This window comes from Cetorhinus maximus, chromosome 15 (genome assembly GCF_964194155.1).
Source record: "Cetorhinus maximus chromosome 15, sCetMax3.hap1.1, whole genome shotgun sequence".
Taxonomy (NCBI): Eukaryota; Metazoa; Chordata; class Chondrichthyes; order Lamniformes; family Cetorhinidae; genus Cetorhinus; species Cetorhinus maximus.
In genome coordinates, this window is record NC_135893.1 from 22,704,016 (window position 1) to 22,729,233 (window position 25,218).

Below are 25,218 nucleotides of genomic sequence, written 5' to 3' on the forward strand. Positions count from 1 at the left end.
TGGAGTTTAAATTCTGGAGACATATTGCATGTAAACATAGCTTCTATTCTGTTAAGTTTAGAAATTTGAGGACGATCTAATTGAGGTTTTTAAAATGATTGAGGGATTTAATAGGGTAGATACAGAGACAAGATTTGTTCCGGCAAAAGAAATCCAGATCAAGAGGACATAATCTTAAAATTAAATCTAGGTCATTTAGGGATAAAACCAGAATTGCTTTTTCACACAGGTTGGTGGAAATCTGGAATAGTACCCCCCATGCACTCTTTCTTCCCCCCCCCCCCCCCCCGCCAGCCTAAGGTTCTACATGTTGGGTCTATTGAAATTTGTCAAGACTTGGATTTTGTTAGGTAAGAGTATCAGGAGATGTGGAACAAAAGTGTAGTTGAGGCACAGATCAGCCCTAATTTAATTGATGAGACAAGCTTGAAGGACTGGATATCCTACTCCTATTCCTTTGTTCCATAGGCGACTTGATTCGAATATTCAGGCCCATCAGTCTCCAAGCACAACCTTTAAAAAGTTGTTGAAAAGTTAGGATGAAAGGGGTAGAGGGTATAATCTGATAATTCATAGAAGTAATGGTTCCTCTGTTTCTAGGAAGGGGAATGTCACCGATGGAGCAGGCTGGCGTTGAATAGTGGGGTTGTCAAATGACAATTCTGGAGTTTTTCTTGATAATATAACCTGTGGAAGCAATAGATCTAATGAGCAATGGGTTTTACTTTGCTGCTATATGTAACTGAAATTAAGAAAATCAAGTCCAGGTTATTTTTTTTTTAAATGTGACTTTTTTTTAAAATTTAGAAACAGCTAACAGTGTAAAGCAAACCAAAAATGTGTTTCCTTTGTTCCTGGGAGCACAGTATTTTACAGAGACTGGGCAGGTAGTTCAGTTCTGATACAATACTGCCACAGAGATTACAGAGTTGTGGAGAGATTCTGTTCTTTTAAAGATGGTTAGAAATCCATCTGGTTTTTATATAGTTCACTATTGACCCATTTTGTTCTTAAACCAGATTACCAATATGCCTTTATGTAGTGGGCCATAGGAATTGAGAGATTTTACACACAGCCTTTTGACCTTGCTAAATTTGTAGCAGTATTGACTAAGCGTGGGAAGTGTTGCTATTTCTTGTACGTAGGCCTTCAAAATGCAGTGCTTGTTATGAAGGCAAACACTAAGCATTCTTTGTTAGCAATGTTGAATTGTGAAAAACATCCAGCAGAGTAGTATTAGATTTTGTCCTCCTAAACCAGGGCTATGTGGAGAGAGCATTTTGAGCTGAATGACACTGGGGTGAAACACTGGTGAGTTTAGATATGTCATTGCGATTGGTGTTAGCGGTGGAAGCAATTTGAGAAGATGAGTTAAGAGCATCACATGAGAAGCTTATCGCAACTTTACAGTGTCATTTTAAGTGTAATTTTTGCTGTACTGCATTGATGTCAGTACATTAAAATGTCTCATGACAACATGAATGAGATATGTGTATTATTGAGTTAAATGAACTGATCAAGTTTTGGATAGTAAAAGGGTCCAAAACAAGGACCTCTTCCAAAATTTCATAACCACTTGGTGTTCCTCAAATGGCCAGAGGACATATTAGATAACCCGAGAACCCTCCATTTGATTGAAATGTCTGGATGAGCGAGCTCCGTAAACATGTTGACTTGACTGAGTTTTTGCCTGTGTGCTTCATCCTTTATTTTTTCATTTTCTCGAAAGAACATCCCCCTACCTAGCAGTGATTGCTGCTATACCTGACTTCACATCTACTTCAAGTGTGTATAGTACATTATGGATGCTACTAAATCCTGAGGTGCTGATAATATGCCCATAAAAGAAACTTTAAAGTCCTATCAGATTTCTAAGGGAAATGTTTTGCTGGTTTAATACAAGAAACAATGGATATAGAATCTTGCAGAGATATCTCCTGCATTTGTGCAGTTACAGATTCCTGTACCAGGGATAGGTTATATTCTGATATGTATTTTGGAATCACCATTGAAGTCCAAAGCTGTATGAAGAGTGAAGAGAAAACAAGGCGAGCCTGACAACAATGCCCCAGCATTCTCGTACCGCCAACATCTGGTTAATATTATTGATATGAGCATTGAGTTAATTTTTTATTATTTTGCCTTGCACATAATATATCTGAGAATTGCTACAATTTCAGCCCACCTTTGAACAAGTCTTTCTCATTTGTAATATAGAGTGGCATGCGATGGCCAGCTCGTCAGACAGCGAGGATGACAGTTTTATTGCCATGGACACAGAAGAAGTATTGGATGGGCCCATGGAGCAGGATGAGGAGCCTCATGTTGAATTGGAAGTTGAGGAAATGAGACATAACCGCTCAATGTTAGAGTTGCCTGAGGAGGTGCTGGAATACATCTTGTCTTTCTTATCTCCATATCAGGAGCATAAAACAGCTGCTCTAGTTTGCAAACAGTGGTATCGACTCATTAAAGGTACGCAACGTGGTTCAGGGTAAAATATTTTTGGCGTAAGATAGAGATCTGTAACTATGGCCAAAAGGTTAATTTGAATCATAGAATGGTTACAGCTCAGAAGGAGGTGAGATGGCACATTGTGTTCGTGCTGGCTGTCTGCAAGAGCAACTCAGATAATCCCACTCTGCTGCGATTTCCTCATGTCTCTGCAATTTATTTTCTCTTCAGATGCTTATCCAATTCCTTTTGAAAGGCACAATTGAATCTGTGTCCACCAGATTCTCAGGCAGTGCATTCCAGATCCTAACCACTCACTTTGGAAGAATGTTCTTCCTCATGTTGCTTTTGGTTCTTTTGCCATTCAACTGATGTCCTCTGGTTCTTGACCCTTCTGCCAATGGGAACTGTTTCCTCTCTTTTTTGCTATGTCTAGACCCCCTGGTGACTTTGAACACCTCTATCAAATTTCCTCTCAGCCTTCTCTAAGGGAAAATCCCCAGACTCTCCAATCTATCTGCATAACTGAAGTCCATCATTCCTGGAACCATTCTCTTAAATCTTTTCTGCACCCCCTCTAAAGCCTCCATACAATTCCTAAAGTGTGGTGCCCAAAATTGTTTTATGAAGATTCATCATAGCTTCCTTGCTTTTGTACTCTGTGCCTTTATTTATAAAGCTCAGAATCGCATTTGCCTTTTTAGCTGCTTTCTCAACCTGCCGTGCCACCTTCAATGATTGTACATACCCCAGGTGCCTCTGTTCCTGCACTCCCTTTAGAATTATACCCCTTATTTATATTGCATCACCTTGTTCTCCCTACCAAAATGTATCACTTCACACTTCTCTGCTGTAAATTCCTCGTGTCTGCCCATTTCACAGGAAAGGTCGGGGAGTGGGATTAGCTGAGAGGCTCTTGCAGAGAGCTGGCACGGAAACGACACATCATCTGATCTCCTTCTGTGCTGTAACCATTTGATGATTCAAAATAACTTATGCCTATGTCCCCTTGAAGTCTATCACTATCCTCCCCACAGTTCATAATACTTCCAAGTTATATCATCTGCAAATCTTGAAATTGTACACCCAAGTCTAGGACATTAATATATATCATGAAAAGCAGTGGTCCCAGTACTGACTCCTGGGGAATTCCATTGTATACCTTCCTCTAGTTTGAAAACAAACCATTCACCACTATTCTTTGTTTCCTGTCACTCAGCCAACTTTCTATCCTTGCTGTCACTATGCCTTTTATTATACATCAACTTGACTGACAAGTCTGTTATATGACACTTTCAAAATGCCTTTTGAAAGACCATGTACGCCACATCAACTACATTACCTTCATTAATCCTCTCTGTCAACAAACTCAAAATGAGTTAGTTAAACATGATTTGCCTTGAACAAGTCCTGCTGTCTTTCCTTAATTAACCCACACTTGTCCAAGTGACTCTTAATTTTGTCCCAGATTATCATTTCTAAAAGCTTTCCCACCACCGAGGCATAAGCTGACTGGTTTGTAATTGTTGGGTTTAACCTTGAACGCTTTTTTAATTAAGGGTACAACATTTGCAATTCTCTAGTCCTCTGGCATCACCCCAAGGAGGATTGGAAGATAATGACCAGTACTTCCACAATTTCACCTTTACTTGCCTCAGCATTCTCAGATGCATCCCATCTGGTCCTGGTGACTTATCAACTGTAAGTTCTGCCAGCCTTTCTAATACCTTCTCCTTGTCAATTTTTAGCTCATCCAGCATTTTAACTATCTCCTCTTTCACTGTGACTTTGGCAGCTTCAGCTTCGTTAGTAAAGACAAATGCGAAGTACTCATTTAGTATGTTAACCATGCCCCCTGCCTCTGTGTGTAAACCCCCTTTTAGGTTCTGACTTGGCCCCACCTCTCCTTCATATCCTTTTGCAATTATATGAGCCTATAGAAGACTTTTGGATTTTTTTTAATGTTAGCTGCCAGTTTCTGCTCATATGCTCTCTTCTCTCTTTATTTCCTTTTTCACCATCCATTGACTTTCTATATTCAGCCTGGTTCTCATATCATCAACTTGATACCTGTCATGCATGCACTTTTCCTGCTTCATTTTACTCTCTTGTCATCCAGGGAGCTTTGGCTTTCATTACCCTATTTTTTCCCTTTGTGGAAATTACCTCAACTGTGCCTGAACCGGTTCCTTTTTAAAGGCAGCCCATTGTCTGTTACTGTTTTGTCTGATAATCTGCTTCCAGTTTACCTGTGCTGGATCAGTTCTCACCCCACTGAAATTCACCCTCCTCCACTTATGTATTTTTACTCTAGGTTGCTCCTTGTCCTCTTCCATAGCCAACCTAAACCGCATGATACCATGAACACTGTTTACTTAATGTCACTTGATCCACTTGACTCATCTCATTCCCCAGAGCCAGATCCAACAACGCCGCCTTCCTCTGTGGGCTGGAAAAGATACTGATTCAGAAAATTCTCCTCAACACACTTCAGAAACTCTTTCTCTCTCCCCCCCTCCCCCCGCTCTACCCTTTACACTATTACTATCCTAGTCTATATTAGGATAATTTAAGTACTCCATTATGATTACTTTATAGTTTTTGCACCTCTGTAATTTTCCTGCAAATTTGCACCTTCGTGTCTTTCCCAATTGTCCGGGGCCTATATAATACACCCAGTAATGTAATGGTATCTCTATTGTTTCTTAACTATAACCGAATAGATCCTGTGTTTGACCCCTCCAAGATAGCCTGTCGTTCCAGCACTATAATATTCTCCTTAATTAATGCTGCCACCCCTCCTCCTCTCTTTTCTCCCCTGTCTTTCCTGAGCACCTTATATCCAGGAATATTCAGTATCCAGTCCTGCCCTTTTTTGACCCAAGTCTCAGTAATCACCATGACATAATATTCCCATGTGGCTATATGTGCCTGTAGAATGCACAAAGCGTGGTAAATATGTTAATTGTAAACTTAATTTAGACCTTATTGCCTCCTCTTGATCTGACCCCACCTAATACCTTACTATTTCTTACTTGAGTGTTATCTGTCTCTCCCGATCTTTTGTGCACCTTGTTTCTCCTTTCCAATGCTACATCCTGGTTCCCATCCCCCTGCCAACTGTGATGCAGATTATGATATGGGTAATATGGCAAGAAAATGCTGATCATCTCAAATTGACTATGTAAATGTACAATTTCTGTGAACAAGGAAAGATCATTAGCACCAATAAATTGGTCCCATTTTGATATAACATCTCTACCTGCTCGCCATTTTCAATCTCCTGAAATGCATCTGATTACATCTGGAACCCATTTAGACTGTCCTAGTTATTTCCTTCTCTGGTAATTTTCCACAATGTTGCGTAAAAACTTTCCACCTGTCTTCCCACCCTATTTGTTTCTTCCTTATCTTAACTTGTGTCCCTGATGTTTGAACCCTTCACCATAGTGAACAGTATACTTGGATCTCCTAAATATCAAATTCCTTCACTACCTTGAATACTTTACTGATGTAAAGAACATAAGGGTATGGGTATTTTTACATCCTCTTAGCTAGCCTGCAGAATTTACCTTCTGTCATTTGAGCCAAGATTCTTGGTATCCTCCAGTGTTGCCATTGCACTCGCTCTGTGTTGAACTGATGCAGAGAGTCCATGTGCTCTCTTAATACTGAAGGTGCATGAGCCATTGGCTCTTGACTTTGTAAACTTTTGTTGAGTCCTTGCAGAGAAGGTGGCTCAAAGCACTTGAGCAGTAGTGAGTGGAAGGACCTTGAACCCATTTTGCTGTTGTGTTTAGTAGCCTTTCTTGTAACTTCTGCAACTCTAATACCATTGGGCTTTCCTGCCTCCACTGAGTTTCCGATTTCAGTTGCAGCAAGGTGGTGGGGGGGTTGCGCGTCAAAAATAAAATTGCTATGTCAGTGCAATGTGCACTCTCACAACTGGATAACTGTACTATTGTCGGAGGTTTGTGAATTATCTGATTGAAGAAATTGACCCAATAAAATCCCTTTGGGTGAAAGTGGAGTGCGGGGGGTGCGCCAAATACAGGGATTTCTTTCCCTTTTTGAAAATGCCATTAAGCTTCTGTGTCTCTTTGACTCCCAGGCGTGGCTCATCAGTGTTACTATGGTTTTATAAAAGCTGTTCAGGGAGGATATATTCAGTGGGAGAGCCGGACCTACCCCTATCCCGGGACTCCGATAACCCAGCGCTTTTCACACAGTAAGTAGAGTTTCCTGATAGCATTGATTTGGGCTAGGTGAAGGATGTTTATTAAAGCAGCTACTGTACTGTATTGGTATTGCTGCTCCGCATGAATTGTAACTGCAGTTTACTGTGCTAAAGCAGAAAACCCACAGGGACTATGCTAATTTACATGGCTTGTTATGTCAGAATCTATTTTTAATATTGTTTTTTGGGGATTTACCAAGAATAGAGTGAAACATGATTTTGGTGAGTACTTGAGCACTGCTCCCTGTATTCTCCTTTCACTTTTCATCCCTTCTGTCCCCAAAAGGATTGAAGTATATAAGTAAGGAGGTCTTATTGCAATTATATAGAGCTTTGGTGAGACCACAGCTGGATCACTGTGTACAGTTTTGGCCACCTTAACTAAGGAAAGAGGATATACTTGACTTGGAAGGGGTGCAACAAAAGTTCATTAAACTGTGATGATGAATAGAAAAGGCTCTGATTAGCATCTAGTAACTAATGGAGATCTGCAGGGATTTGGTTTGGTTCTTCCCTCTTCACAGTATTCACAAACAGTAGAATAAGAGTACTACTGATAAATAAAAGTTTATGATAACATATTAGCACATCCTGTTGCTAAGCCAGTTTTGAATTAACAAGCCTCAATTTTTTCTTAATGATCCTTATGCGTAGGGCATTATCAAATATTACCTGAAAATTTAAGTAGATTACATCCAGTGCAATCACCTTTATTGACCAATGTAATTTCCTCCTAAAAAAATACTCTATTTGTGACATGGCATTGTTGCTTTTAAATTTATGTTGACTGTTTCTTGCGACTACTGCAGTCTTTGGATGGGCATTGATAGCATCGCACAAACAGCTCTTAAACGTTTTCCCCCACTACTCATATTTGGCTGGCTAGATTGTGTTTTTATGCTGCTCTTCTGTTTTGAGAATCAGAATCTGGCCCAGATGTCAAGCCTGTATTTTTAATTCCTTGCCCATTTTTCTTTACATATGCTTTAGTGATAGATACTTGTCTTAGTTTCCCAAGATGAAGTGGCAGGAGCCAGAATTTATCCACAATCTTTATTTGCTGAAGTTTTAGGAAATTATTTTAGATTATTTTAAGAGATTATACATTATTTTTTACAAGTGCAGGTGTGTTCCATGTAAAGACTGCCAAGTGAATTATTAAGTAAATACGTTAGATCAGTCTAAGTTAATTGTGCGGTCAGGGAACTTTGCAAATTGGAATGGAGTTGTCAGTTTTGGGTTGCAGGTTGGAAATATTAACCATTTTAAAATTGTTTTGCATCTAAAAATATAAATATAAAATTGTGTTGGGTTGCATATGGAGAGTTAAGACCAAGTGTAGATTTTAAACGAAGTGAAGTTAGATGGCAAAAGTAATTGGACCAAGATATGCAGATTAAATTATCCCTATTTTAAAAACATGTATTCTGTCCTAATTGGAATTAATGTCCACATTTTAATGGAAATTGCCTTTGTAAACTTCTAACACTGTACTAACACCCTTTCACAAGTGGTGGTGTTACAATTACTCCACTGGCAGGAGGATGTAACTGCAAAATGACAAGTTTCCATAGACCATTATATTGCAAACAATGGAATTTATCATGGCAAAGTTGACAGTGCATGCAGATGTAATTTTTTTACAGCTCACTTAATTGTATGTTTGGGTCTAGTAGCAGCATCATTAACAGTAAACAAATTTTCATCTCATTCCATGTGTGTCCACACTACAGTTTTCAACATGTGATTTTGAATTCATATTTAATGGGATTTACTTCTTTGAGGATACAATATATTCAATTTTGCAGTGTGTTAAATAAGGGTAGTGTTGCAGTTTAGTTTTATTGTAGTGTAGCTTTTGGCCTCTGTCCCCCTCATACTCTCAAAAAGGCCTCCCACTGTTCATCTCTTTAATTCCAGGTGCTTGTTACTATGATGCCAATCAGTCCATGTACGTCTTTGGGGGTTGCACGCAAAGCAGTTGTAATGCAGCATTCAATGATCTTTGGCGGCTTGACCTCAACAGCAAAGAATGGATCCGACCTCTGGCATCAGGTATGTGGTAGAACAAAGAAGAGGTGAAGAGTGTCGTGAGATTTAACTGATCAAAATAACTGAATTTGTCTGCATGCCTAGAGGTGTCAGATAAAAACAGGAGAAGGTGCCTGGATTGGATAAATTTCTTGATAGGTTGTTGCTCAATGAATGGTTGTAATTCAGAGTTAATATCCCATTGGGGTGTGTCAATCAGTGACAAGCAATGAATGGTTACACAAACAAAAGCTGGTTAATGGTGCTACAATAGCAAAGTGGAAGTGTACTGAAAATGTTACAGCAATCTTCCTCAATGGCCTAATGGGGAATGCAATAAACTGGATCATTTTCATCCATACAAACAGGAAGGTTCAATGCAGCTGATCTTAGCCAGCAATTTGAATGCAGCTATTTGTTTCAGCACTCCTTATGAAAATTAGCCAGAGTTCCTGATGCTAATTACTATCCAGCAACTCCTGGAAATTAAGAGTGTGGCCCCAGATGAGGACAAATTGATGCCATGATGCTTTCTACAGTTGAATAGCATGCCAGCTGAGCTCAAATATGAAGTCCGGACACTTAAGTAAAGTGCCAAAAGACTGCTAGAGTCCATGGAACCTATTCTTCAACAGGAGTTGGATATTCAGGAAAATTAAGGATAATATTGACGAAACCAGAACTCCACATGTTACAAGCTCATTATAATGAATGCTTTTTCTTCATTGGAACTTGAACCACATTAAAGCTCAGAGAACCTCTTAACCTGAAATGAAGAATTCCAGAAGGAACTGCATCTCATCCTTGTGAATGCTTCCAGCTGTGCCCTGAATTTCAGAAGCACAGCCATACCTGTTGAGTGTTTCCCAAATGTGTAGAATGGGCAGGCTTAAGTTAATTTACTCTGGGGCCAGTTAGAGCAGAATTGAGCTGACTCTTCTTTGGAGCTGAATCCTATAATGGTCAAGAAGTTGTATGAATGTATGAGGATCTTTATAACATCAGGCTCCTGATATATTTTTGAAAATGTTTGGAACATTTCTCCTGATAATGCTGTATGTATTTTCCATTTTTAAAAAAATTGCGAAATCAATCAATGGAAATAACAGTGCAGCAGGGTGTTAATCATAGTACTTTGTAGCTGATTTTTCAAAAGATCTTGCCAGTTTTCATCCTCTTCCCCCAGCAATGATTCTTGCTTTTGGTTCTGTGGATGTTGTTTGCCTTCTGATACCTCACACATGGCCATTCTTCATGTATTGGCCTTGATGATAGTTTGAAAGATATTTAGCTGTGTGGGGCCATCCTGTCCCCCCACAATGCTCCTAACAGGGTTTACTGGAGAATGATTTGGAGTGGATGCAATAGCCAATTTTCCTTTCCCCTTAACCCAGGTGCAGTGGACTATTTTTAGTCCTTTGTCCAGCTGAAAGAAAGGAAGAAGGAAGCATGTATTTAGAAAGTGCCTGTCATGACCTCAGGGCATCCCAACTGTTTTGCAACCTTTGATTTCTTTTCGAAACATATTCACTGTTGTTTCATAGGAAAATGCATCGACCAATTTCACACAACAAAGTGCTGCGAATGGCAAACTTCTTGCTCTTTCCAAAGTCAGTGAGTAGGCCTGCCAAACGCTGAGCTTGCTTTTGCCAGATGATGATTGATTTCGTCATCCAGTGTAGTGTTATTGGAGAGGCAGCTCCCAAGATAGCAAAATCTCTATACTGAATAGAGGGGTGTGTTGTTGATGGTGACTGTGGGGCCTTGAAGTGTGTGGCCAGGGGCAAGTTCATATAAGATCTCTGACTTCTTCAGACTTATTGTCAGGCCAAAGTGTTCTGAGGCTAGGGCAAAGCATTTAGCAACCAGCTAAATGTCCTCCAGAGTATGTCCTATGAGAGTGCAGTCAACCGCGAACAGAGTTCACTCAGTAGCTATTCAGTAATCTTTGCAAGCATTGGGCCTTTACAAGTCGAAGAAGTTGCCGCCTGCCCTGAATTGACTGCATACTCCGTGTCAAGATCTTTGTGTGGGTGCAGGAACATGGCCTAAAAGTACATGGAAACAGAGTGGAGCCAATACACAGCCTTGCTTGATGCTGTTGGTGATAGGAAAGGCATCCGATAACCTACCACTTTGCATCGCACTGGCCATCATACCATTGTGAAACAAGCAAATGACAGTGATCATTTTTTCAGGGTGGCCATATTTGTACAGAACCTCCCACAGGCCTTCTCAGTTTACTGTGTCAAAAGCCTCAGTTAGGTCAACAAACACCATATAGAGTTCCTTATTCTGGTCGTGGGACTTTTCTTGAATTTGACATGCTGCAAAGATCATGTCCACTATTCCCTGCTCAGCATGGAAGCCACACTGTGATTCTGGGTACACAGAGTCAATGAGGTGAGTGACAATCTGATTAAGAATAACCCTTGTAAGAATTTTTCCTACTGTTGAAAGAAGTGATATTCCATAATGATTGGCATAGATGGACTTTCTCCCTTTCTGTTTGTAGAGATGAGCTCTGGGGGGGATTGTTGTAGCCTTGGGGCACAGCACCCTGGTTCCAGATTAGGGAGAAGAGACTAGGGAGTTTCCTAACCATGTGAGTCCCTCCATACTTGAATACTTCAGGTGGGATGCCATCAGCTCCTGGCGACTTGCCCATAGAAAGCTGCTTTATGGCCTTCGTGACTTCTGCTTGAGAAGAATCGAGAGCAAGCTCTTCCAGTGTGCGGTGCAGTGGCAGTGACTCAATGGTGTTATTGTATACTGTGGATTGTTGATTTAGGAGATTACTGCTGCTCTGCCCAATGAGAGAGAATCTCATGTATATTTCTTAGTAGCTGATTGTCATCTGTGAGAGGATGGATGTCACACCGTTGGCTTTGCAGCCATAGATTGATCGCAGACCTTCATGCAGAGCCTTCAGGTCTTTTTTATCGGCAAGCTGCTTGAAGCTCATCAACCTTGTTTTCTCACCATTGGTTCTTCATCTCTCTTAGCTTGACCTGCAGCATGTATTTTGCGTGATGGTATCTGGATTCCTTGCAGGTGATTTCTTGTCAGATATGTAAGATCTGTGAGCGTCATGCACTTCATCTAGAAGCTTGCCTATGTCTGTGTTCTTGTCAAACCAGTCTTCGTGCTTCTGTTTAACGAATCCTAGGACCTCGGATGCCATGCTGTAAGTAACATCCTTTAACTTTTTCCAAGGATCTTCAATGACAGTATTGTCCTCCAGGATATCAGCAATTCCTGTGCTAGTTTGTGTTCCAATTCTTGTGTCTTGGCCATGTCTTTAAGAACAGTTACCTCAAGCTTCCTTTGTGGCTTGACTCTGTGCTGAAGCGCCTTCGATTTTATCTTCAAAGACACACTAATCCTGACAAACCAATGGTCAGACTAGCATTCTGCACCAGATGCTCTGGGCAAGGGAGTGGGAGAGCCTCTGCACAAACCCCACCCACTTAAATACACGCAACATGCAGGTTGTTCAGCAATTTGTCATCAACCAAAACATCAGACATACCGAACCCTGTGATAGTCATAACCCTGCACACAGGCGGCCTCAGGGTGATAGTTGCTCTCCAAAGATTGGGGGCATGGGCTTTGCAAATTGATCTGAACTAGCATGCAAGCTTGACTGACTTCCTACTGGGATCAGTGATCAACTCATGGTTCTTTGCTTAAGTCTTGTCAGTAACCAGCATGCCACACTCATTGGTGCCTATGCCCCAACAATGACACATACAGATGAGGTCAAAGATGCATTCTATGGTAACCTCAGCAAGATAACTAGAGGAGTACCCCACAAGGACAGACTCGTTATTCTTGGTGATTTCAATGTCTGAGAGGGCACAGACTGTAATACATGGAGAGAGATACTTGGACACCAAGGTATTGGCAAAGCAAACTCCAGTGGCTAGCTCCTTCTCTAAGTGCGGAGAGTTTGACCTAACCATCAGAAACACAGTCTTCCAGCAAGCAGACGAACTGAAAAAAACGTGGATGCACCCCAGATCCAAACGCGGGCACGTGTTGAACTACGTTATTGTATGACAAAGAGATCTCAAGGAGTGCACTCCACCCACTTCCTTTGACAATCCATAATGGTATATTACAAATATGTGGCATTTAACAGTATAGTTTAATTTTGCATTGTTTTAGTAGGTTTTTTACTTTGGTAGGGTTCCACAGAATTTCACAATATGTTAAGGAGTTCCTTAACCAAAAAAAGGTTGAAAGCCACTGATATAGATTGTAAATCGGTGAGGCCAAAGCAATATTCCACAAGTTATAACCTGCCAAGTTGAAAATAAATAATTTATTCTTAATGTTTTCTGTTTGTTAACTAATCCTCAATCCATGCTTAAATATTACCCCAATCGCATGAGTCTTAATATTGTGTAACAGCCTCTTGTGTGGCACCTTATTGAATGCTTTTTAAAAACCCAAATGTAATTCTGCCACTGGTTCCCTCTTATCTACCCTGCTGGTTACACCCTCAAAAAAAAACTCTACAGATTTTTTTCTTCTTTGTTCCTGGGATGTGGGTGTCATTGGCAAGGCTAATGTTTATTGCCCATCCCTAATTGCCCTTGAGAAGATAGTGGTGAGCCGCCTTCTTGAAACGCAGCAATCCCACATCCACAGTCCTTATTCGACATTTCTGCATTTTGGTACAACTGAGTGGCTTGCTTGGCCATTTCAGAGAGCAGTTAAGAGCCGACCACATTGCTGTTGGTCTGGAGTTGCATGTAGGCCAGGTGGTAAAAAGGGCAGATTTCCTCCCCTGAAGGACATTAGTGGACCAGCTGGGTTTTTACGAAAATCTGGTTGATTCATAATCATTACCGATACCAGCCTTTTATTCCAGATTAATTAATTGAATTTAATTTCCCACAATTTCTATGGTGGAATTTGAATTTATGTCTCTGGAGGATTAGTCCGGGCGTCTAGATTACTGGTCCATTAACTGGTCCACTATGCTGCTTGCCCTTTCAAAATTCTGCATTGATTCTGTACAGTCATGTGATTTTCTAAGTGCTTTTACCATGCCCCTAATAAAAGATTCTAGCATTTTACTTACTTCTGATATCAGACTAATTGGCTTAAATTCCATTTTCTCTCTCCCTCCTTTCTTGCATATTTGGGTTACAATTATGTGACAATTATGCTGTGTTGCATTTGGTTTTTCACTGCATTAATTTGGGTCTGTCGTACTTTCTCATATTTTATTCTGCATTGGAATTTGCAATGTGTGGTATGGATTCTATTTTGCATTGGATTTTGTGTTGCATGTTATACTATCTTGTACTGGGCTTTACACTGCTTTGTGTTTTCTATTGCGATAGGTTGAGATTTTATATTGTGCTGTGTATTTTACGTTGCGTCATGCTGAATTCCATGCTTTGCTGATTCTTTTATGCTAATTTGTGTTGTGTTTTCTGAACGTCATGTATAATTTGATTCTGCTTTTGGATTGAATATTCTGTTGGGTTGTAGCCTCATGCTTTGGGTGTTAGGCTGAATTGTCCCTGGTTTTCATACCATAGTGTGATGGATTTTGCGTTGTGAGGATTTTAGCTTTTAGGCTGAACTTTTATGCCAACTTGCTTTTTGTTTTTTGTTGTATTGTATGTTTTATATTCTGCCAGGTTGGCTTTTACTTTGCACTGCTTTGGATTTTTATGCCTTGTTATGCTGGGTTGTATGTCCCTTTTTTTATTACGATGCAGTGCACTTCTTATGTTAGGATATGTTGTATGAATTTTTATGTTGACTTCCTGTTGCATATTCTTTGGAATTTGGAAGCTTGGAATATGGTAAAGTGGAGGTTAAATAACCTGGGCTTTTCCAGTGTCTCTCTCTTTCAATTAATTGTGTTGCACTTTTTAAGCATATGAAAAGTTTTCATTTGGCAGTTAGTGAGGGAAATCAGTAAATAATGTGGCTTATTGCCATAACCTCGTCATATTCAGCAAGCTGCAATTTTTTTTAATTGTCCATGGAATGTGGGCACCACTGGCAAGGCCAGCATTTGTTGCCCATCCCTAATCGCCCTGAGGCGGTGGTGGCAAGCTGCCACCTTGAGCTACTGCAGTCTGTGCCATAGGTACACCCATGATGCTGTTAGGTGAGGAGTTCCAGGATTTTGACCCAGCGACAGTGAATGAATGGCGATGATAGTTCCAGGTCAAGATGGTGTATGATTTGGAGGGGACCTTGCAAGTGGTGGTGTTTCCATGTCCTTGTTTTCCTAGGCAGTCGAGGTTGAGGGTTTGGAAGGTGCTGTTGAAAAATGTTCAGGCATACTCAGTTTGGTTAAGAATTTTTCTCATTAGGTGATATTTTGAGTTGGCTGTTACGGAACTGGGCTTGTTGCTTTGTTAATGTAGGCCGTCTTGAAATAAGAAAGAGTTGACTCCCTGACCTCCTGATTCAGGTCAGTGTGCGAGGATCAGTGGATTTGCTCAACATCGTTACTAAAATGCACGAGGAAGTGTTATAAGAAATTCATTTTCTGATATATGCTTAGCACAGAAAGGAGTGTTAAGTGCTGCTTTTGTTGGGAGCTCTCACATTTACCTCTAAGGGATTGAAATTTGCAAGTGAAGATATAATGCTTTCTGACATCACTCTTGAATGGCCTAACTCTAATTTTAAGGTTATGTCCCTGCATTCTGGACTCTCCCACAAGAGGACTTGATTTCTCTCTTGTCTATCCTATCAAATCCTTTAATCGTCTTAAATACTTAATTAGATCACCATAATCTTCTATACTCATTAGAATACAAGCCTAGTCTATGAATTATTTTCTTATTATTTAACTCTTTCAGCTCTGGTATCACACTGGTAAATCTATGCTGCAACCATTCCAAGGCCAATATATCCTTCTTGAGGTGTGGTAGGCAGAACTGAATGCAGTACTGAGATGGGGTCCAACCAGTACTCTGTATAGCTGTAACAGAACTTCTATCCCTTTTTAATCCAGCCATCTTGAGGTAAAGGCCAACATTGCATTAACCTTTTACATTTTTTTTCATACCTATCCACTGGCTTTTTATTTCTGTACTTGGGGCCCCTCCTCGCTTCTTATTTTCTCACCATTTAGAAAGCAGTATGATCTATCATTTAACTGTAAAATGGTCAATCTCAGACTTTCCCACATTGAATACCATCTGCCATAGTTTTGCCCACTATTCAAGCAGCTACACTTTTTAGCAGGAGTCATTTAATAACAATCAGAAGTAGCAAATTGGCTGATATCCTCCACAATCTGAAGTCAGTTGTACTATCAATAATTGCCACACCAGTTAAGATCAGCTTATTTAGCATAGACTAAAAATTGAACCTATGACTTTTTCTTTTTACGACTAAAAATAGCACTCAATTAAAGAGCTGAATGTTGATCCGCAACTCATTTTGGTTTTTCCTTATCTGTTTCCTTGAACTCTTCTGGGGTCATTAAGAACTGAAATCTTTAACTCCTGTGGGAAATGGTAAGACTAGGCTTTTTGTCATCCCTGATAAATTGTACCGTTTTGTCATGGCAGTGTCGGTTTCCTCCACCCAGAAAGAACGGAAGCCATTTTTACATCTTATTGCTTCTCCAAGCAGACCTTTCTGCACTTAAGAGTGTGACCTCAGTCCTCTCCCTTCCCACATCCCCAACCCAACCCCAGAAAAAGAAAAATCTGTTGAGAATGAATTGGTATATAAATGTGACCTGAAATCAGAGAACAAATCTCTTACTAATCACATTTTACATTTCTGAAAAAGACTGAGTTTTAAAATCTAGCTTGTGAGAGAATACCTGATTTAAGGGTTTAAGCCACTTTTTAAAATTATTCCAATCTCCTGAGAATTCCCTTGCTTACCTGTTTGAGAAATGCCATAAGAAAGGACTGTTCAAGCTAAGAGTGCTTTACCCCGAGAAGAGTTTCTTGCTTCAAGGGAGAATGCTAATAAGGGCACTCTGCTGTCAATCACGGATTTATTCACTAAAGAGCAACTGAGATCCAGTCTGTTGTCATGGCTACCTATGCTTCCTCAAAAGAATCCCACACTACAAAAGTGAACTACATTAAATATCCTTCTATGTGGGGTTAACTGCTCTCTTTAGAATATAATTTAGAGGCATGTTTCAGTACTTCAGTCACAGACACAGCATCTGTATAGTGATGTTGAGTTCTTGCCTCCTGGATAACCAGTGAAATTTTTCATTAGCACATCTTGATTTTCAGCTGTTAGGTGCTGTTTATCTGTCTGATCTCACTAGTTTTACTCCAAGATTTTCTCCATGGTTTTGTATGCTTTAACTGCTTCTCATTGATGTATGTGGACTTATTGCTGCAGACTCGAGCCAGGAAGTGGCATTGTTAGTAATGTTACTGGAAATATTCTAATTTTGTATTCTATCTACGTCTTCAATCCATTTGGATCTGAAAAGCGAGAACCCTAAAATGTTCATGCTGACCCTTGCCTTATTCCATTTTGCAGCAGAAAAGCAAGAATGGGGTAATAGTGCAATCCATTTAACATTGGAGCATCAAATAAATATTTGCCAAAAATTGGCACGGATGGACATTGGGAACGATGAATATTCAATACGGGAAAGTGCAGTTACTCAGTTTCCACAATTCTTTAACATCAACCTTATTTGAAACGCTTATGTTTAATATGTGTATGTAAAAATGTAAAGCCTCCTTTACAGGCAGTCATTGTGCCTTACAGCCAAAGGTTTACATACTGTCCTCCATATATTCCCAATATGCTAATGAAAATCTGATGGTAAACTCCGGGTGTCATGAAAACATCAGCTAATTGTGAACATTGAGGAGGAGGTCGGACTTCACTGCATCTCATTTAAAAGAAAATGTACATACTAGAAATTCCTTTTCGTAATTCTCTTTATTTTGTAAAATTATATAATGCGATACACCTTAACTGGACGGTAATTTATACCAACGAGTGCTGGCCTGTGTAAAATGTGAATGCTGCAAGTATGTAAGTAGGGTCATTCTGGTTCTATATAACTATGTTAACTGCTGACTCTTTCTGAAAATGCCGTACATGGAATATTATGGAAATAACACATCTTTTTGTCTTTGTTTTCATAATGAGGGCTGTGACATAGCTTAAGAAGGCACAGGATGGTAAATAGCTTTTCAATCCAATTTTTAACTGGCCTATCCAGGAATCATCCAGTTTGTCATCTTGTCAACAGCTTTAACAGTTTATTTATTCATGAAAAATATACTATAAATTTCTTATCTGTACTTCCTCCAATATGGGGCAGCCTATGCCAGTTTACAATAGGGCTTGGACAATCTCCAGATTTGGGCTGACATAAATGACATTTGTGTCACGCGAACGCTAGACTCTAACAAACAAGATAAGATCCATCTACTTCCGTCTTACCTTCAAAGACACCATCATGGCTGAAGTGTCCACCGATATCTTGGGAGGTTATCATTGACCAGATGCTTCATGTCTTCACCATGACCACAAGAGCAGGGAAGAGGCATAGTATTTTGTATCAAGTGGCTCACCACCTGACTTCTTAAAGTACCAGGTGTGGATGGGTGCAACTGCAATGATTCGCATGAAGCTCAGCACCATCCAAGACAGAGCTATCGACTTGATTGATGTTCTGATATATTTATTATCTACAGGATGCACTGCAGTAACTCATCAAATTACTTTGGCAATACCTCTCAACCCTATGCCATCTACCACCAAGAAGGGCAAAAGCTTCTCTTTCATGGGAGCACATTACTTCCAAAGTCGCACAGCATTCTGACTTGAACACATATCATGTTAATCACATTAAGAGGTTGTGGTGGAAGAATTAATCCCCAGGCTGGTCTTTTGGTTAAAGCTGGTCTATTTTCAAGACAACTCCTCAGTGCTACTAACTTCCTAGTAGCTTCCATCCAAAGTGTTCCAGCTATACCTTTTTATTCTATTTAGATGGGATAATTAATGCCCATCACCTGTTTAATTATCAATTGGTTTTAACAAGATGATTGCCATTAACATATCATTCCTTCATTGTAGGTCAAAATTCTGGCATTGCCTAGCACCATCATGGATCACTACAAAGACTGGGGCAGCTCAACCCCACTACCCTTCGCAGGGCAGCTTAACTGGGCACAAAATGTGGCATCACCAACAATGTTCCCTCTAATTTCTGTTTGCTGTGCGCAGCCAGCTTGTTGCACTGTACTGCTCTGAAATTACGCCTTTGTAACTTAGAGGGAACGTTGCTTGCCAATGTCATCTGCACCCTGGGAATGAATAAAAAATATATTTTGAGTTAACCATTTCAGAAATAGTGCTGCAATAATCATGTGGAATAGAAAAAAAATCTCTATTTTAAAAATTATTTCCCTTACTCCCATTGATTTGTTTCCCCATTCTCCTGTCCACTCCACTTCTGTATTAGGGTCGAGTTCTTGCTGAATCCAATTTGCACAGGTCTCTTCATTCTCTCACCCAGATGCCTATCCTTTCTGAATCAGACTAGGCAATGAGTGTGGGCAGATTATTTTGTTACGGAGAGTACAGCAGTCTAGCCTGATCCTGTTGTTCTTCAATGTTTGCACACATGAGGCTTCCAGAAGGACTCACTGAGCAGTGATCAGGAATAGGGATCTTGGTTGATATTTTTGTTTTTTTTATCCTTGCCTTCTCCTCCCAAGAGTTACTGGATGCTCAAGCTTGAAGTACCTGCTTCTTTGCCCTGGAATTAACGAGTTTAGCACAGGCGAGACATTGAATCAGGAATTCCACGGCACACGGTACCTTGAATAAGCATTTCTGTAAGCTTGCTCAGATGTTTTACACAGAAACATAATTTTTCCCTCCCTGTTTCTTGTAGGTTCCTATCCTTCTCCAAAGGCTGGAGCCACATTAGTTGTGTACAAGGACCTTCTGGTATTGTTTGGAGGCTGGACCAGGCCAAGCCCCTACCCTCTGCATCAACCGGAGAGGTTTTTTGATGAAATACATACCTACTCACCCTCCAAAAACTGGTAAAGATTTCATCATATTTTAATGTATTATATTTGTGAGTCACCTTAAAGCTGGAACTTAATGAAAGAGCTCCGCTAAACATTCATTTTGAGAGATTGTGCTTGTTTTCCTACTTTAGATAAATCTAGTAATCAACTAACTACAGAAAAGCCCTCTATCCTGTCTGTCTAATTGTAAGTTAGATCCACTGTATGTGACAACACTGCTACTTTTGACTCAAATTCCTTTTTCATGTTTTTTTAAAAATCTGTTTAACAAAAGTGTTGAATCACAAAGTGAGGGAGCAGTGGAGTTAAACACATGTTCATGATGTTTCCCTGAAGTAAAAATAAATTGCTGCACAGCTTTGCATTCGGTGAGTCTTCCTGGAGCCAAATGAATCAATGTTGGCACGTACAGAGCATCCCACCTGAGTAGACAAATGAAAGGGGGTTTTTGCTATAGTTGCAGGATTATTTTTTCAAACACAACAGGAAAATACATTATACAGTGAGAGAATCCAGGAATTCATATATTGAGAGAGGGCTTCTAATAGGGAGTCATATGACTTTGCCCCAGCTTGGGTTTCTTTTAGGAACTTTCATTTCCAATGATAATGGGCTGATCTTGGGGACCGAGGTATTAGTACCTCTTCACTAAGGGGGGGAAATGACATTTTAATCTGGCAACAGACCAGTGTGAGTAATAGATACCCAGTATATCTCACCAGCTAAGTTCAGCATCTTCAGTTTTCCTCAGTGCTTCCTGAGATGGGGTAGCTCTGGGTCCTATTCAGTAACCTTCCAGTTCCACATTAAGTGGCCATTCTTCATGTGTCAGGCTGAACAGTAAGTGTTACTGGACAGGTTTTTGGAGCACGCCTAAACCCAAACCTGTGTTTAACCAGCAATTTGCACCAGGTTTCTGGAATATCTGGAACTTAAACTGATTCTCTTCCTAGCCTAGGTGCACTGAGCACCATTGTAGCACCTAGTTGTATCCCTGGTTGAAACTAACTGGAGAAAAATGCTTTTAATATCCCTTGACTGTGGCTTGGATTACACCTGAACATGGGATTGGATTGTGAGCATTTTCGTTTCGATAATTGTCATCTCTTTCTCTCTCTCCTTCTCTCTCTCTGAAGGTGGAACTGTATTGTAACAACTCATGGACCCCCTCCGATGGCTGGCCATTCATCCTCTGTAATAGGAGATAAAATGATTGTATTTGGAGGGTCATTAGGCTCTCGACAAATGTATGTATATATACACCTTAAGGAATTTACAGGTAGAATTAGACAAACTGTTCAGTGCTGAGGTTTTGCAATGAGATCCAGTATCTAGGGTGTCTCACCCTTTGAATGTGCCCTTCATTTATTAGTTATTTTGGTGCTTCCTACAAAGTGTGTTGCTTGCATACTGTTCCCTGATTTATAAGGATGTGCAGATTTCTTGAGCTGACTCCCAGAGGTCCCCAAGAGCTGCTTGACATGATGCACCTGATTTTTGATCACTTTCCTCCTTTGTGGAGTGGCTATGCTTCACTTACGGTGGCACCACTCAGATTGGGAGGTTGCTTTGTGAGGAATTGCAAGTATAACCTTCATCCTACAGCTGCAGATGATGCATTGATCATCAATATATCAGCTGTTGAGAAACTTTTCACAGATGCCAGGATTTCTGGTGCACTTTTTAAAGTTAATTTGTGCTGGAAGATCTGTGATTGGCTTTAACCAGTGTAACTCTGAGTGACCAGCTGCCTCATATCATTTAGAAAATATGCAATAGGCAGAATCATGGTTAAGGTTATAGTCACTTGCTGTCTCTCGGTGCCTTTCTTTTTGATCAGATTCAATACCATTGATTTAACCCTAATCCAGATTTTGAAAGCTTTGATGCATGATCTTGAAACTATGCAGTTAAGAATTCAGGTGCAGTGTTACATTGCAAACATTCTGTCACCGTTTAAGTTCAATGATCTTGTCACTCTGATTTTTTTGTTAGACTTTGATAAGCAGATTCCTGGTAGTCTAATTCTCTTCTGACAGTTGCTTTGCTCTTATGTTTATTTCTTCTGATTTACTCATGTGTTACTCTTCCATCCTAAATCTTTGCATTATCTGCTAGCTTGCCTTTTGTATCCCTTTCCTGACCTGTGCTGTTTTGACCCATTCAGGAGCAATGAAGTCTGGATCCTGGATATGGAGCAATGGGCCTGGTCCAAACCCGCAACATCGGGTAGCATGCCCCATCCAAGGGGTGGGCAGTCCCAGGTGAGAGAAGAAGAGAGGCCTAATGGTGACTTTGCTTCTTGTTCAATGTGTTCATTTTTTCTTGGTGCAATGAGGAATGTGCATTTGAGATGTGATCTATATTAGTGCTATTGTAAACCAGGTTTTATTGCAGTTAATCAGGGGATCAGTAGGCTTGCTGGAATGTCAGAAGGCCGCCTGAGGTTAAACATTTGCTCAGCTTCAGAGCTTATTTAACCCAGGTGTGGGATATTTAGATCTGTCTGCCTTCCCCGATATGAAGTGCAGTCCTATTTAGATAGGTATGTACCAGTAAATGTGACATGAGATGGCATTGTGAATTTACATTATACTATAGGATAATTAAAAGCCTATATTCAGGTAGTTTCATTCAGTTGCGATGTAACAGGTTCTAAAATGACCTGACCATGACCTCATCTTAGCCTAGTTTCACTTTTCCATTTCAGTAAGAATGCCAGAAAGAGTTTTCTTTTTGTTCTTTGTGACAATTAATTTCCTTAATTTTTTTCCTTTTATTGTTTAGTCTTAACTTTTTTCCCTCATAGTTTACTTTTCTTCTATTCTACCCTTTACTCTTCTTTTCACCTTTTTGCTTGTTTCTCTTCTTTTAAGTTTTTTGTTTTCTCACTCATTTGGAGTCATAGAGTCATTTTAGGGCACTGATACTGCGAAAGCACTCGGGTTTAGCATGTACCATCTTGTCTCTGCTTTAAAAAAAAAACATATTCTGAGTACAAATTATTATTATTTTGAGATGTTACTGATAAATGGATTATTGTCTGCGCTTTCTTCTCACCCCAATAAAGCGGGTATAATTTAATGTATGAAGGTTTCAGCTTTGACTCAGTAATAACATTCTCACCTCTGAACCAGAATGTTGTGGGTTCAAGTCTCATTCCAGAGACTTGAGTACAAAATGTATGCCAGGACTTCAGTGCTATACTGCGGGAGTTGCCATGCTATCAGAGATGGCATTTTTCAGGTGATTCCACTAAATAAAGACCTTGCATAACCTCTCAGGTGGATGCAAAAGATTTCATTGCACTATTCAAAGAAGAGCAGGGAATTTCTCCCGGTGTCCTGGCCAATATTTATCCTTCAACCAAAAGAATTAAAACAAACTATCTGGTCATTATCTCATGGGATCTGTGGGACCTAGCTGTGCACAATAATAAGCTCTTTTTCCTACATTACAGCAGCGACACTCTTCAAAAAGACTTAAATGGCCCTCCGGCACTTTGGGATGTCCTGCGGTTGTGAAAGGCACAACGCAAATACAAGTTATTTCTGACTAGTTAATTAGTACTGAATGCATCACCTCTGTGCTTTGATCTCTGTAAAAGTAAGAGAATTCCAATGCCTGGTGTACCATACTGGTTTGCAGTGTTATTGTATGGTCACACAGTGAACACAGTTCTACCTTTGATTTAAATGGGTCAGCTTGTTCACACAAAGGAGTGTGCCCTATATTTTAAAGTAGCTTTAGAGTGGAGCTGTCAAGAGTATATGATTAATATAACTTCTGAGGAAGTCACAGATGGACAAAGACTATAATTTAACAAAAACATGTTTCAATTTTTATTTAGATTATTATTGATCATGAAACTATCCTGATCCTGGGAGGCTGCGGAGGACCCAATGCAGTGAGTATCTGTGTCACCTTCAAATTCTGTGGCATGTTCTCCCTACCTATTGCCCCATGAGTTTGGGCTAGTTACAGCACTGTGATGAAAGATTGCTATGTAGTAATTTGGAAAAACAGCCTTTAAGAACAATTACTTAATCCTCTTAAATATTTCATGCTTTCTGTACCCTTGATATTCAATAAATTAGTAAATAAAATAAGCAAATTTTGAATGGGTCAGTAATGCACAGCTTTCATGGTTGTCAAAGAATATCAGTTAAAAATGAATCTAGAAAAAAAAACTTGTTGACATAGGGTTGTGAGAATAAAGAACATGTTGCTCCAGAAGACATATTTGACTGAACTCTTTAAAAAGAAGGTAGGTACTTGGGAAGTAAAAATACTAAAAGTTTTGGAGGAAGAGTAGCAAATTGAAATTTAAAAGATCAAGAGATTCTACAATTAACAGAAGTTGGAGCAGGCTGTGCAGCTTGAATGGCTGTGCTGTTTCTAATATGATAGTCGTATTCCAACATTTTAGACAAATGCAGGCACTGAACTATAACTCCATGTAATTTCAAGTCACATTACTAATTCTGATTTTTATTTGAGTTTTGAGAGCAACAATATATAAACCATTTTTTAAAATTGCTTGAAAATAAATTTAGCCAAAAATAAATGCCAAAAATGATGGGGAGTGAAATGGAGGCAGTAACCCTAATAATGATGTAAATGTAAAGGGCCATCAGCTATGTTATAAATCTGGTGGCTACAGTGTTATACTTGAAGCCAGTTTACAGTTCCATGTTGTTATCTTTTGATAACAGTGACAGTGTAAGTGCATATTGATGGCACCAGAAACAGCCACTAGATACATCTGATTTCAAGTTCTATTGAAATTTATAGGAACCTAGAGAATCAACAGATTTTGAATAAACTGTTGTCCTGTAAATAAGATATATGTATAGAGTTGTGCTTGTTCAGCTTGTGCATATAAGAGACATATATTGCAATAACACGGAGGAACTGCACCCTATTTAAAAGGCTACATTTCAGTACTTTATGAATCTAAACCTTGACTTAGTGTTGAACTTGGTAGACTGCCCCAAGTTATGGTAGTTAGGGTTGATGTTAATATTGTGCTGTATGTTAATTAATGGCCATTTTGGTCCACACTACTAAATAACCAAGTCAGCCTGTTGTTTGTGTTACATTAAAACGTTGAATTGCTGTTCTGAAACAGCTATTTAAGGATGCCTGGCTGCTACACATGAACAGCACCCCTTGGACATGGCAACAGCTAAAAGTGGAGAACGAGGAGCATGGAGCACCAGAGTTATGGTGTCATCCGGCCTGTAGGGTAAGACTTCACAAGTTTTGATGTTAAGCATTTAGATTAGATGACTCAGCTGGTTAACCCCATGATGAACTGAGAATAGACTAAAAACATTCTGGGTTTGATTTATACTATGTTAGCTGATTTCAGCTGGGGTTTGTGGGTTGGTTCAGTGACTGCTCTTCTGGATTAAAAGGGCAAATTAACCAGGTCTTTGCCTTTGATTTTTATCCAATAATCCC

General features: G+C 39.8%; 1 protein-coding gene across 1 annotated transcript in view; it reads left to right on the forward strand.

The window, feature by feature from the left end:
* Positions 1–25,218, forward strand: part of fbxo42 (F-box protein 42) — a 29,680-nt gene that overhangs the window by 1,970 nt on the left and 2,492 nt on the right. Inside the window, exons 2-9 of the mRNA XM_078558088.1 lie at positions 2,218–2,475; positions 6,566–6,682; positions 8,612–8,746; positions 19,611–19,764; positions 20,889–20,999; positions 21,920–22,016; positions 23,603–23,659; positions 24,884–25,000. Coding sequence (XP_078414214.1) covers positions 2,229–2,475; positions 6,566–6,682; positions 8,612–8,746; positions 19,611–19,764; positions 20,889–20,999; positions 21,920–22,016; positions 23,603–23,659; positions 24,884–25,000 — 1,035 coding nt within the window. The 5' untranslated portion in view covers positions 2,218–2,228. The remainder of the gene's footprint in view (positions 1–2,217; positions 2,476–6,565; positions 6,683–8,611; positions 8,747–19,610; positions 19,765–20,888; positions 21,000–21,919; positions 22,017–23,602; positions 23,660–24,883; positions 25,001–25,218) is intronic.